The sequence below is a fragment of the Panthera pardus genome, unplaced genomic scaffold (genome assembly GCF_024362965.1).
Source record: "Panthera pardus isolate Hobbes unplaced genomic scaffold, ASM2436296v1 HiC_scaffold_11, whole genome shotgun sequence".
Classification (NCBI taxonomy): domain Eukaryota; kingdom Metazoa; phylum Chordata; class Mammalia; order Carnivora; family Felidae; genus Panthera; species Panthera pardus.
In genome coordinates, this window is record NW_026526666.1 from 105,989,515 (window position 1) to 106,003,048 (window position 13,534).

The following is a 13,534-nucleotide window of genomic DNA, read 5'->3' on the forward strand; positions in this document are numbered from 1 at the left end:
TCTTGGCCACAGTGAGACCGGTTTTGTACCAAGGTTAACATGTTTTAAGACGCAATAAGATATTCTTGGGGGGAAGCTTTGCTACGTCGGTCCTTTCGCTCCCACTGGAGGCCTCACGGGCACAGTGGTCCGGCCCTTCCTAGCCTTCCTGCCTCCCCATCCCTGAGGGACCCCGAGACACAGCCAGGGACCCCGGGCCCCACCAGCTCAGCCTATGTCCCCAGCGATGCTGCTCACGTGTGGGGGTCCCTTTTCCCCACTTCTCCAGGACCAGCTGGAAGAAGCCTTCCTTGGCCTTGGCCTGTGGGGAAGTTGGGGCGTCCGGGCCCCAGGCTCCCCACATCCAGCTGAGCACAGGCTGGATGGCCCCACCCCGCAGGACCCAAGGCTGTTCGCCCTCCCTCCCAAGAAAGGGTGCACAGACTTGAGAGAGAAAGTGCTTTATCGGCCGTCTTGGCCCCGCGGGCGCTCAGCCCCGCACGCGGACCCGCCAGGAGTAGGTGCTGAGCACCCGCTGCCGCCGGCGCACCACGCACGTGTACGTGCCCTCGTTGATGGCGTTGGCGATGATGCTCAGATGCGCCTCGCCCAGCGCCAGGTAGCCAGGGTAGGAGAATTCCAGGGGCTCCTGGTCCTTGTACCAGCTGCGGGGAGGGTGGGGAGGCTGGGCAGGGTCCCGAGCACCCGCCACCCACCCTCGGGGGGTCACGGGGACGCAGGGCCACTCACTACACTTTGCCTTTCTTGTGGAGGATCTTCTGGCCGCAGCGGAAGGTCACGTTCCGGCCCTCGGGCACCAGCCTGGTCTTGGTCCTGGGTGGCGGTGCAGTGGCAGCCACCGTGGGGAAGGGAAACTCTGCTCCGGAGTCAGGGAGGGAGGGCCACGTCAGTGCCCCGCCCCCCCGCCAGACCCGAGCTGGCACCGGGGACCCTGCCTCACCGGCCTCACCGTAGCAGAAGTCACAGCTGCTGGGACAGAGCCTCTTCATAAGTCTCCGGCGGGTGTCACAGAACCCCCTCCGTGCCCAGGATGTGCACACAAACAGTCGGTCCAGGCAGCCTGCGAGAGGGCAACCTGTCCTCAGGGCCGGCCCGGCACGCCACCCGCCAGCCCGCCCACCCACGGCACTCACCGTAGAGTCGGTGCAGCCCCCACAGCTCGTCCTGCGACAGCGTCTTCCAGCCACGCAGCGTGGCGTTGAGGTGCATGAGAGCCCGGCCGTGCTGCGAGTGCATCAGGCCCAGCGCGTGGCCGATCTCGTGGGCCGCCACGTGCACCAGGTCGGTGAGCCAAACGCCTGCAGGTCCCGAGGGTCAGGCCCTCGGACCCTGGCCCAGCCCTCCCCGTTCTGCCCGCCAGCCTTGCTTGCCGTGGCCACATCTGCTGCGGTGCGGCCACGGAGCCTCCCTCACTCGGCACAGCCATGGGAAGATAAGAACGTTCCAGGCCAGCAGAGGCAGTGAGCTCGGCCCCCAGGAATGTAGCTCCGGTTCTGTCTCCAGCAGCAGGGGGGAGGGGGGGCAGGGGGGTTTCAGGGCTCCTGGAACCCAGGCCTATGGCCTCTTCCCAGCCTCCCCCTTCCTGCTTACTTGACCCCAAGTCATAGCCACCACCCCCAAAGCCCTCCTGCTGTGCCCACCGTGGCGCAGAGGGCCCCACAGGAGGCCAGGCCATCACCTTTCTTCCAGCTGTAGCGCGTGGGGCCCAGGACCCAGTATTCGCTGTCATCGAAGTGGATGCCCCCGTGCGGGGGGAAGAAGGCGTGGGCCAGCTCGCCTGTCGGGCCGTCAAAGCAGTGGTGCAGGGCAGAGACCAGGCAGTCCGTGTGGTTGACGGGGTAGAAGCCTGGGGGAGCACAGGGGCTGAGAGGGGGCCGCGGGGCTGGGCGGGGGCAGGGGCACGGTGCCCACCTATGCGGAGGTCACTGGGCTGCTCGGGGGCCACCTCTCGGAAGCTGAAGGGGGACACGTCGCTCCACATGCGGAAGGCGGTGGCCAGGCCCCGCCGGGTCTCACTGGGGCTCAGCAGGTTCCGTGGGAAGGAGAGAATCCTGGGGTGGGGGTTAAGGTCAGGGGTGGCGGCCAGGCTGCGGCACGCTCCCCTCCACATCGTGGCCCACGGTCACACCTGTAGGTGAGGTTGAAGTGGTCCCAGCGCAGCCTGGCGGGGGTCAGCGTGTAGCGGCGTCTGCGGGGCGCCTGGAGGGGCAGAGGACCAGGTCCCGGGGTAGCGAGGACACCCGCGGGATTGGGTGCGGCGAGATCTCCCTTCAAAGAAAGCAAGGGCTCGTGGGGAGGCAGTCGGGACCAGACTTGTGTCTGAAAACACTCGGAAAAAAGACTAAAGGAAACGGGGTGGGGTTCGTGGTTCAGGGAGTGCTGAAATCCCCTCCTTTGGGCTCTGTGTGTTTTTGGGTTTTCTACGCTGGTCGGTGTTACTTTTACAGCCAGAATGAAAAAGGTTACTAACCACAGGCCAGGTCGGAGTGGGCGGGGCTGGAGGCCTGATGCTGCCATCCCCCACCCAGCCAACCCCCGCCCCCGCTTCCCCCCTCCCCCAACACGCAGGCCCTTGGACCCTCGGGCCGCCCACCCTTCTGCCCAGTCCCGCCCTGCTCTCACCTGCACTGCGCTGGCTGCCAGCCGGGCCGAGGGGGCCCCCAGCCGGGCCAGCATCATGAGCACGGGCAGCAGGCACAAGGCACCCAGCACAGCTCCCAGCCGGCCAGCCTGGGCTCGGGCCCCCGACGCCGCCGAGGACACGCAGGCCCCGAGGCCCATGGCGCCTGCGGACTCGCTGTCGGGGCCTAGGGCCCAGTGGGGCTGCGCGGGGAGGCGCTGAAGCGGCTCGGGTTACAGGGGTGGGTGCAGGGGGAGGCGCGTGCCCCTGAAGGGAACCAACTGGCCGTCCCCGCTGTCAGGACAGCCCTGCCGCCAGTGTGGGGTGCGGACCCGGGGCCTGTGGGTCGGTGGCAGCAGCTTGGGCAGGGCCTGCTGGGCGGGGTTACTTGGGGAGGGGGGGTGAGGAGGGCCAGGCAGCTAGAGAAGGGATAGAGTCTCGGGCTCAAGGAAGGGAGGTCACTTGGGGTCCTGAGACCAGCTTTTTCCCTGGATGGAATCTCTTCAGCTCCCTCGCCACCGAATGAAGCCTGGGAGCGAACCTCCATTCCAGCCAACTTGGGACAAGTCCCCTGCCGGAGCACGCGGCCGCCTGACAGGGTCCCGGAGAAAGGGGAGGGGACTAGGAGAGTGAGTACCGGGCGCTGGCGGGGCAGTGGGGGCGGGGCGAGAGGCAGGGGAGGGGGCTGGTGGCCAGGGGAGTGTGGCAGAGGACCGAGCTGTCAGAGCGGGAGAGAAGGCACCCCATCGGGGCTTGGGGGGAAGCCCGTGAGGTGCCGGGGTCGTGGGAGCCCCGGACCCGTGGCCAGGGCCAAGGCCGGGAAGGGGCCTGGCCGGGCAGGCAGGGAAGTGGTGTCCTGAGGCCCTAGGCCTCGACGGGACGGCCTGTAGGCTGCAGGAGCTGAGCCGGGCAGGGATGTTGGTGAGGGCTCCTCCGGGTTGGGGGACCTGGGATCTGGGGGTGGGTGGGTGGGGGCTGAGAAGGCAGAGTCAACAGGGATTGGTGCAGAGAGGGAGCGAGGGGAGAGGCAGAAGGCCAGGCCGGGCTGGGGGGTCTGACCCTCCCCGTTCTCCATCCGGGCCTGGCGCCGAGTGACAGCAGTACACCCAGCCGACGGGGTCAGTGCCAAGGTGCTGGCAGACAGCTCCGGGGGAGCATTTCGGGTGGTTCTTGAAAAGCACCCGGCCGCTGAGCGCAGCTTTAAGCTCTTCGTGGTTCAATATTTGCCCGGTTCAGACTGGCCCTCCCACCCTGTGTCCTGCCCTCTCCCCGGCGCCTGTACCCCCCATCCACATTCAACCGTCCTAAGACACTAGTGGTGCCGCCGGCCCCAAAGAGACCCCTTCCCCAGCTCCCTGTTTAGCAGGGACCCCCAAGGGCCACCGAGAGAACAGGGTCGGAGGCGACTACACAGTCGGCCCAGGAAAAGATTAAGGGGCCGGGGAGATGACGAGGAAGACCCCCAGCTGGGCGGACACAGGGGTTCTGGCTGACCCAGGGCTTCTAGAGGACACCACGCTCCGGAACCCCCAGGCCAGGGTCGTGAGAGGCGGCCCGTGCCTGGCCCAGAGAACGGGTCCGGGCAGGCGTCTTGTGCTGTGAGCGCCACAAAGAGCAGGACGCGCGGGGCACGGGCCAAAGCGCAGAGCCTGGATCTGGGGCAGCGGCGGCAGAGGGGCCGGTCAGGACTGTCCGCGTAGGGGGCAGCGGCGCGGCGGGGAGGGACCCGGGTGCCGACCGGCCCGGCCCCCGCCCCAGGCAGGCACCAGGCGGAAAAGTCCGAGAATCTTTTTATAAAACGCGGGGTGGGGGCTTGCGAAGGCGATGGCGGGACGTGGCTCCGGAACGTGGCGGGGCGCGGCCGGGACGCGGGGCGGGGGCGGGGGCGGGGGGGGGGGGGTGGCGCAGACTACACGAAGATCTGGATGCGGTCGCGGATGGGCTGGCGGCAAATGGGGCAGGCGCTGAGCGCGGCGCCGCAGGGCGCGCACGCGCCGTGGCCGCACTGGAACACGAGGCGGATGTGGCTGTCGATGCAGATGGGGCAGGTGATGCGTTCTTCCATCTGCCGGTAGCGGCTCTGGAGCTCCTCCACCAGCTGCCGCGGCGGGCCGGGCGCAGGGGGCGCGCCGGCCACCTCCGTGCCGTCTGCGGGCGGGGATCGGGGTCAGGAGGGGCGGGCCGGGCGGGGGGGCGTGGGCCCGGGGCCCGGCTCCCCACCCACCTGGGCGCAGCTTCTTGCCGATGACCACCTGGCACCTGATGCACTTCTTCATCCTGCGCGCACACTCTGCGGGGGGAGCGCGCGGTCGGGCGGGCGGGCGGGCCGGCGCGGGCCCCGCCCCCCGGCGCCCCCCTCCCCCCCGCACTCACCCTCGCACACCGTGCGATGCTGGCACGGCGAGAACGACACCAGCAGCGCCAGCTCCGAGCACACCAGGCACTCGGCGGCCTCGGGCCCCGACGGCGCGGCCACGTGCAGGTTCGTCACGGTGTTGGGGGTGCCGAGCGCCAGCCTGGGGCCCGGGGCCGCGCCCCCGCCGCCGCCCGCGTGCCGCTCCCTGCGGTCGGAGGAGGGGGCTCGAGAGGGCCCGGGCGGGGGCGGGGAGGGGAGGCGTTGCCGGGGGGAGGGGCGCGCGCCGGGACCCGTCCCCACCGCGCCCGGCTCACCGGAAGCGCTGCGCGCAGCCCTGCAGGGCCTTGAGCACGCGGCCCTCGGCGGCCAGGTCCAGGGGGCTCCGGCCGCGGTGGTTGGCGTAGCTCACGTCGGCGCCCTCCAGCGCCAGGAAGCACGCGACCGCCGCGCCCACCGTCAGCTCCCCGCTGCCCGGGAGGCCGGAGGCCTGTAGCTGCGCGGCAGACAGACGCCAGTGAGGGCGGGCGCCGGGGCAGGTCTCAGGACCGGCCCGGCCGCCCGGGCCTCGGGTCAGGGGCCTGAGCACCCCTCGCTGTCTGAGGCCGTTAGAACGTCAGAGCGGGGGACGGGCGGGCAGGAGAAGCGGGGGACCCCAGGGGGAGGGGCGGGGTTCGGAGACAGTACCCCTCCCCCGCCCCGCCCCCACGGGGCCCGGGGTGGGGGGTGGGGGGGCGCTTTCCCAGGCTGGTCAGCAGCGCATTTTCTCAGGAACGCAGGGCCCCGGCCGGGGTCGCAAGGACGCCCCTGGCCGCAGTCCCCCAGACCGCCCCGCCCCCAGGAAGGCCTGGCTCCCTGGGCCGGCGCCCGAGGCGGAGGCGAACGGCCCCTGCGGCCCACCTCCGCCGCACCCAGACCCACACTTCCTCACCCTGGACAGCAGCTGCAAGGGCCCCGGGTCCCCCCCGGCCCCATCGGCCGCCAGGGGCAGCAGCTGGTGACGCTGCAGTGCCACGTGCAAGGCCGTGTCCCCCTCCTCATCCTCGGCATTGACGCTGCAGCCAGCGTCCACCAGCAGCGGCACGAGGCCCACGTGGGCCTGCTGCACCGCCAGGTGCAGTGCGGACTGGAGCTGCCGGTTGCGGACGTTCACGTCACAGCGGCCCTGGGGAGAGGGGAGGGGGGAGGGTGGGCACAGGCTCCGGCCAGGGCCCCGCCCCCGCCCCTCGGCTGCGGCCACACCTCTCGGATGAGAATCTGGATCACCTCCCGGTGGTTGTTGAGGGCGGCCAGGTGCAAGGCCGTGAAGCCGTCCTCTTTCTTGGCATCCACCAGCTGACGTGCCCGAGCTAGGATCTTCCTGACAGCTCTGGGAGCAGGGAGCCGCATCGGGGGTCGGTCGTGTCCCCAGAGCGGCCCAGCAGCTCAGGAGGCCGGCCACCGGCCACGCCCACCCCAAACTCACAGTGTGTGGCCCTTGAGGGCCGCGTGGTGCAGCAGGGTGAAGCCCTGGCTGTTGGTGGCAGTGACGTCGATGCCCGGCACCTCAGTGAGGACCTCCACGATGCCGCTGGCGCCGGCGCCCGCCGAGATGGCACAGTGCAGGGGTGTGTCCGCATGGGCGTCCTGCCGGGGTGTGTGTGGGGGGAGGGGGGCAGCGGTCACTTGGCAGGGAGGTGAATGCCACCGCATCCTTGACCCCAGGGGTAGGGCCAGGGGACCTGGCACTCACAGGCAGATTGACGTCACAGCCGCGCTCACACAGGACCCTCACCACCTCCAGAAAGCCCCTCCGCACGGCCACATGCAGCGCTGCGCTCCGGGTGCCGTTAAGGGCATTGGCCCCGCACCCGGAGCTCAGGAGCGCCCGGGCAGCCTCCGGCTGGTTCCTGGCGGAAGAGGGAGCGGGAGGCGCACTGCAGACCCATCTGCATGGGTCCACCTGCAGGCCCACCCCCCACCCCGCCCCTGCCGGGGCCTCACCCCAGGGCCGCGTAGTGCAGCGCCGTGTTGCCCTCATCGTCGGGCAGGTCTGCGCCCGCCCGTGCCTGCAGCAGCAGCCGCACCAGCTCCACCTGGCCCAGGTAGGCAGCCACCTGCAGGGCGGTCCTGCCCTGGTTCTTGGCGTCCACCTGCCAGGAGAGCCAGCGGGTCAGTCCCCAGCCCTCTGTCCCTCTCCCTGGGGCTGGCCGGCGGAGGGGCGGAGAGGCAGGGGTCTCGGGAGCTCGCCTGCTCCGGGTGCCTCCTCAGCAGGTCCAGAGCCCCGGCCATACTGCCTAGGGCCACCTCCACCACCAGTCTCCCCGGATGCTCAAGGTCGCTCTTCTGGGCTCGAAGCTTGTCCAGGGCAACACTCAGGGAGCCTGGGTGGGGCAGGGCTCGAGTTAAGTGGTGGCCCAGGGAGCGGCCCTGCCTCCCACCGGCCACCCAAGCTGGGTGCCCGCACTTTTGTTCTCCCTGGCACGCTCTGCTACGTCCAGGTTGGCATCTTCCTCAGGGCGGTAGGCCACCAGGCAGGAGGGGCTGAAGGTCCACAGCTGACCGCCGACTGCCACACGCAGGTTACCGTCTCTGAAAACTTTTACCACCTTCCCGACGCGGCCCAGGGCCTGAGTGGGGAGAGGGCAGGGTCACAGGCGGGTCTCCCAGGGGGTGAGGGAGGCGGGGGTGGGTGGAGGCACTCACAGGGGCCATGTCATCTGTCCACTCGCCGTGCCCAGCTTGTAGCCGCTTCACTGTGTCAAGGTCATCAATGACCCGCACCACGTCACCCACCCAGAAGGCGTTGTGCTGAGTGACAGACAGGCATGTGAGGGGCACCCCCCAGGCAAGGGTGGCTGCCCGGGGCCTTAGAGCAGGGAGCCACCTCCACTGAACTCCACAGGATAGGCGAGCCTCAACTTGACCCCGGCACCTGACTGAGAGCTGGATGAGGGCCACAGTGACCAGGGCCACCCTGGGTGGCCAGCCCCAGAGCCGTGGGAGCGACAGCCAGAGAGGCACCCAGGCAGTGACATCCAGATCAGACCAAAGCCAACTCTGGGGTGAAGGCCAAGGCGGGCCTGACCCTATGCACCATTGGAGAAGCAGGCAGTGTGGCTGAGGCCCATCTAGACCAACACAAGGATGGGGGTGGGGTCCTGGGACGACCAGGGGCATCAGGAGCCACTCCTCCCCAGTCCCCAAACCTTTCCTGGCTGCACCCTCCCTGTACAGGTCTTGCTCTACAAACCATCTGTCCTGTGATACCCCCCCCCCCCCAACACCCAACCCCCGGGTCCAGGACCGTGCTAGGGGTAGCCGCCCCACCCACACAACCCTGCTTCCCAGTGTTCACCCGCACCCACCCCCGGCTAAGTGTCCACCCTCCGTCCTGAAGGGCCTTCTCACCGCTCCCGCTTGCTGCCCCCCATGTGCTCCCCACACCCATAGGGAGCACTGTTTAGAAAGTCACCTCCCACCTGTAATGCAGCAGTGGCTTCCTTAGGCCCAGGAGCAAGCCCCCAGCCTCCGCCAGCCCCCAGTGCCTCACCCTCTGGATCCCTTTACACCTGGATCCCTCTCCGGGGAGCTCAGTCCCTCCTAGACCCTGTAGAGCCCCCCCTCTCCCTTCAGGGTTGGAGAAAGGCATTCCCAGAGCTGAGCAGGTACACGGAGGGGGTGCAGAAGCGAACAGACGGGCTCGGCCCAGCCCCCCATGCACCTTGGTGAGAGCCCCAGGGTGGAAGGTCCAGCGGGTCTCATGGCCGAACTGCACGCGCACATCCCCACGCTCCGTGATGCGGTGCACGGTGCCCGTCTGTCCGATAAACTGTGGCGGGTCATGGAGACCGTGGCTGGGTGGAGCGGGAGGGCTAGGGGTCCAGAGGATGCGGGGAAGGGAGGGTACAGGGGGCTCAGCAGGTGGGGCGGCTCACCTCCGCCATCCTGGGGTTCCACCCGCCGTGGCCTTCCTGCATCTCCCTCAGGATGTCTGTGTCCAGCAGACACTTAACCTTGTCCCCGTGCTGGAAAGGCTGGCCATCAGCACTCACCCTGCGCTGCAGCTCTGCCGGCTTGCCTGGGGGCGGGCAACAGGCCCCCCTCAGCAGCATCCCTCCTCCCCGGCACCTCCAGAGGTCAGCCCCACCCGGCGCCGCCCCAGGACCCCGCTGGGGCAGGAGGGCGGCAGGGTGGCAGGGCAGGCGGGTGTGGGCCACTCGGGGCCAGCCCCTACCGAGCCTTGGCAGGTGCTCCTTGTAGTAGAAGCCACCAGCCGCCTCGCCTACACACTTGAGGTCCACCTTGCCCTTGTGGCCCACTCGGTACACATTGGTGGTGCCATCTGCCCACGTCACACTGGCCACGCTCCGGCCTGTCTCCACATCCCAGCCACGGATGTCCACCACTCGGCCTGGCTTCCCTTCCCCGCCTGGGGAGACAAGGGTCCCACCAGCAGGCTAAGCCCGTGCCGTGAAGCTGAGCCACAGCCAGGGGCGGCCTGGTCCCCCACTCACCGTCCTGCGAGCCCCACTCCCAGTCAGGACCCCGTACCACCTTCGCCCCCTGGAAGATGCCCCTCAGCGGGATCCTGGGGAGGCCCTGGCGGGGACTCAGCGTGACCCTGCAAGAGAGCAAGTGGGTGCTGGGCCACACGGGAAGCAGGGCGATGTGCAAGCCCTCCGGCCCACCCAGCTCTCTTGCCCTAGGGCGGCTGGCCCAGCAGGTCCCTGCCCTCCGCTCTGGGCCCCTCACAGCAGGGCCTCTGTATGCAGTCACTTGGCACCCAGCGCCTCCTCCCGGGCTGAGCGCTGTTAGGGTTGTTCCCGGAGCTCTGCACACAGCCTGGCCCGGAGAGGGCTCAGCACGTAGAAACGTAGAAATGGAAGAATGACCGGAAGCGCCCAGGCAGCTGGCCCTGCTCCCACTCTGGCCAGCAGGCAGCCGGGAGCCAGAGCACACACCGCCCCTCCACGCGCAGGGGAAGCGTCAGGGAGCCGTGGGTGGTGCCTCTGGGGGGCCACCCCAGCCCAGGGGACTCCTAGTTCCATCCCCCCGCCCCCGCCGTCCCAGCAACGGTGCCTCCCCAGCTACGCCTTTGGGTCAGCTCCCAGCACAGGCCGCCCGGGGGCTTCCCCAGGGGACGCAGGCCACCTCAGTGCCCCCACCACGGCTGCACCGGGGGACCAGCCACGCCTGGCTCTAGGGCCGGGGCCAGGACAGAGCGGACAGGCTGCCTTCCACGGAGGTGGGCGGGGGGGCGCTGGTGCCAGTGACCAGGCCTCTGGAGTGACCGTGACCTCGGCCACACCTCAAGGAAAGGTGTTGCAGGTGCTCTGGCTGTCACAGGCCAGGGCCCCGACCCTGCCAGGCGGGCGGAACTCACGGGCGCGAGTGGGCCGTCTCGTAGCGCTCGAAGGCGTGGGTGAGGTCGTGCTTGCCGTGCATGTAGCACTGCGTGCACAGGTCGTAGTCGAAGCAGACGCGGCACTTCCAGCGCATACCCCGCAGGCCATGCTTCTTGCAGCAGTCACAGACAATGTTGGGGTGGCGGACGCCTGGGGGCGGGGCAGGGTCAGGGGACGCGGGGCCTCTGCCCCCCACCCTCCAGGGCCGCTGTCTCGTGCACCCATCTGGGCATTGTCATCTGTCCCCCGCCCAGGGCCCGCCGCCACCCCACGCGCAGATCTGGGCGTTGTCACCTGCCCCCTGCCCCTCCAGGGCCCGCCACGCGCACCGATCTGGGCGTTGTCGTAGAGCAGCAGGTCGTGCGCGCCCTGGTAGCCTGCGCGGTAGTTGGTGCGGGTGCCGTGGTCCCACTGCACGACTACCGTGCGGTCAGGGGTCGAGGGGCTTCCGTGGCGGCCAAGCTCCACCACAGTGCCCACGCCGCCCTCGCCGCCGTCCTGCTGGCCCCACTTCCAGTCCACGCCGCGCACCACACGCATGCCCACCTGCACGCCTGCCTGGGGATCTGGGTCCATGGTGGGCAGGACTGCTCCGGGACCTGCAGGCAGATGGTACCCTCAGGCCACATGAAGAAGGCCACACAGGCTCTTGCCAGTTCTGGGAGGGCTGCCAGAGACACAGTGGGGAACAGGTCTGGGGGAGCTAGGCATGGTGTGTGGGGGTGAGGGGGGGGGAGCATGCGCAAACGCCCTGGGGCAGCGAGAAGCATGGTGAGCATGTGCACTACAGACCAAAGGAGGCTCAACTGGCCACCGGCTGGTGGAAGGGGACACGGGCCACAGAGGCTCAAATGGCACCGGTCTTCGAGGAAGCGTGGGATGCCCCTTTGGAAAGTCCTCTCCAGCCACTATGAGGTGCCGCCCTGTGGTGAGCCTGGAAAGAGGACACTGGATCGCCAGGGAACGAGACCTGGCAAGGTAGGGACCCTCAGCAGATGCTCGTGGAGCGTCTGCCTCTGCTAGGGGGTCCAGTTCTGGGTGGTCAGCACATAGTGGGCCATCAGCACATCTTTGTTTGAAAATTAATGGATGGCGGGGGGGGGGGGGGGGCGCCTGAGTGGCTCAGTCGGTTGAGCGTTTGACTCGGGGTTTCGGCTCAGGTCATGATCTCACAGTTCCTGAGGTCAAGCCCAGCTTCTGGCTCTGGGCTGACGGTGAAAAGCCTGCTTGGGATTCTCTCTCTGCCTCTCTCTCTCTCAAAATAAATAAGCATTAAAAAAATTAATGGATGTAAAGTAAGACAATAAAACTATCAGAAGAAAACACACTCTTTTGTGCAGCCAGTTTAGAAGCTGGGCTGCACTGAAGCCCAGCGTCCATCAAGACACCACTAAGAGAATAAACACCCAGCAGGCCCGGAGGACGCAGTAGCCACGCACACAGAGCACGGGGAGCTTGTGTCTGGGGTGTGGGGAGAACGTGCAAATGCAGACAGCCCAAAAGAAAAGGGGCAAAGCACTGGCACAGGTCCCCCCCCGCCCCCCGCAAAGACTAAAAAACACATCTGGTCACCAGGCCACTGCTCGAGTGTGACACTATCCTAGGTCATAGACAGTGCCTCAAGGTCACTCCGGGCCCCGCTTCTGGGGTCTTCTCTGCAGAACCGTGGTCTGCCCGCTCGACTTGTACCAGATGAGGTGGTGCCTGTGTTCACAGCAGCACCCTCCCCCGTATGCTCAAGGGTGCACTGGGTCATGAGGCATGATTTATCCCCAGAGGAACACACACCCACCACACCGTACACAGAAGCCGCTGGGAGGCAAAACTCTACAGGTGCTGAAGGAAAGCAGCCACGTACCCGCTACCTGGATCCATTTACAAGAAGTTCACAACCAGGACAAGCAAATTCATGGTGGTGGAGGCAAACATGGGGCTCTGGGACCCAGAGATGTACTGTTTCCTGATGTGAGTGATGCTTATGTGCCTTTGCAAACTTGGATCACTTCTGACCTGGGACCTGCATTACGTGTTTCTTCAATAAAGTATTTTTAACTAATGACAAGAACGGATTTGAATGACCGTTAAGAGAGAAAATCAACAGCACTTGGAGAGGGCCCCGGGGACTCCCAGCCTGGAAGAGAGCAATCGCCACTCCACTTCTGCCATGTTGCCAGGAGGACCCCGGCGCTGTGAAAACAGCTGGCCTGGGGCGCTGTCCAAGGCAGGGCTGGGTGTGAACCTGGGAGGCCGGAGGGACACTGAGGCTGGCTGGGGTGAAGCTGAGAAGCAGACAGGCTACTGCCAGCTTCCGTTAGGGCCCAGTGGCCCCGTTCAGCCACAGGACGCTGGCCAGCAACAAGGGAGGAAAACCACAGGTCACTCCTCCACCTGGGGCCCTCTCCAAGGTCCTGAGTCCCACCCCCATCCCCATCCCGACGCTCCCAGGCCTGGACAGCTCAGGAAACAGTGCCATCCAGCCGAGGCCACAGGCGGGCAGAGAGGAGGGATGGTGGTCAGACTGCCAGAGGCAGGGGCCAAGCCCCACGGGCCATCTGACGTCCACCCTCTGCCCAGCTCCGTTCTGAGGCCCACATCCCACCCAGGGTGGGCACCAGAGGGGCGTTGCCCATAGGGCTAGGGCCTCAGTCCGTGCCTAGCCTGCATGTCCAAACCAGTGCACCCCTCGGACTCTTAGAGGCAGGAACCACCCGGCCAGGTCTGACTGTTGCAAATTCTCCCTCCCAGATGGGCTCCCTGTGATGCTGCTTCCTCACCCCACCCAGGCAGGACCTCCAAGGCTTCCACAGAAACAGGTGCACATTTCAGAAAGATAAACCTTCCCGACCCATGAACTCATTAGCAGCCTTTCCTCAAGGAAACTCCTCATTGCTCACTCACCCCGACGGCCTCACCTCTCAGGGCACCCTGACTCCCTGCGCTGTCGCCTCTCAGCTGCCTTCCCTTCTGGTCTCTGGCCCTTGCTGAGATGGGGCAGCCGGGCCCGAGACCGCAGCAGACTCCAGCCCCAAGAGCTTCCTATTTCTTCCACGAGCCCAGGCCTGCCACCCGAGAATGCCTGTCACCCTTGGGTGCCAGCAAGCTCCAGAGGAGGGGCGGCATCCTGGGGGTCAGGTCCAGTGGGCCGACCACATGTAGCCTCAGCCTCCTGCCCCC

At 67.4% G+C, this 13,534-nt stretch overlaps 3 protein-coding genes across 4 annotated transcripts in view; 1 reads left to right on the forward strand and 2 right to left on the reverse strand.

The window, feature by feature from the left end:
- The window catches only part of SLC35E2B (solute carrier family 35 member E2B), an 81,876-nt gene that overhangs the window by 47,923 nt on the left and 20,419 nt on the right, over window positions 1-13,534 (forward strand). The window lies entirely within an intron of this gene.
- On the reverse strand, window positions 425-3,568 carry MMP23B (matrix metallopeptidase 23B). 2 transcript variants are annotated; one of them, XM_053899108.1, is made up of 8 exons: window positions 2,623-3,568; window positions 2,129-2,199; window positions 1,912-2,051; window positions 1,679-1,846; window positions 1,134-1,298; window positions 950-1,060; window positions 730-856; window positions 425-644 (listed from the first exon to the last, which is right to left on the reverse strand). In XM_053899108.1, exons 1-8 carry the CDS (start codon window positions 2,779-2,781, stop codon window positions 470-472), a joined length of 1,116 nt encoding a protein of 371 aa, XP_053755083.1. In that variant the 5' UTR covers window positions 2,782-3,568; the 3' UTR covers window positions 425-469. The 2 variants fall into 2 exon arrangements, with proteins under 2 accessions (XP_053755083.1, XP_053755082.1); XM_053899107.1 differs by having other exon boundaries at window positions 2,129-2,268; window positions 2,623-3,563.
- Window positions 4,398-10,957, reverse strand: MIB2 (MIB E3 ubiquitin protein ligase 2). The gene is made up of 18 exons (XM_053899109.1): window positions 10,690-10,957; window positions 10,339-10,510; window positions 9,470-9,576; window positions 9,190-9,384; window positions 8,891-9,033; window positions 8,677-8,784; window positions 7,659-7,763; window positions 7,420-7,582; window positions 7,203-7,336; window positions 6,957-7,105; window positions 6,706-6,862; window positions 6,439-6,599; window positions 6,216-6,342; window positions 5,905-6,138; window positions 5,291-5,469; window positions 4,994-5,181; window positions 4,845-4,910; window positions 4,398-4,768 (listed from the first exon to the last, which is right to left on the reverse strand). Exons 1-18 carry the CDS (start codon window positions 10,934-10,936, stop codon window positions 4,530-4,532), a joined length of 2,874 nt encoding a protein of 957 aa, XP_053755084.1. The 5' UTR covers window positions 10,937-10,957; the 3' UTR covers window positions 4,398-4,529.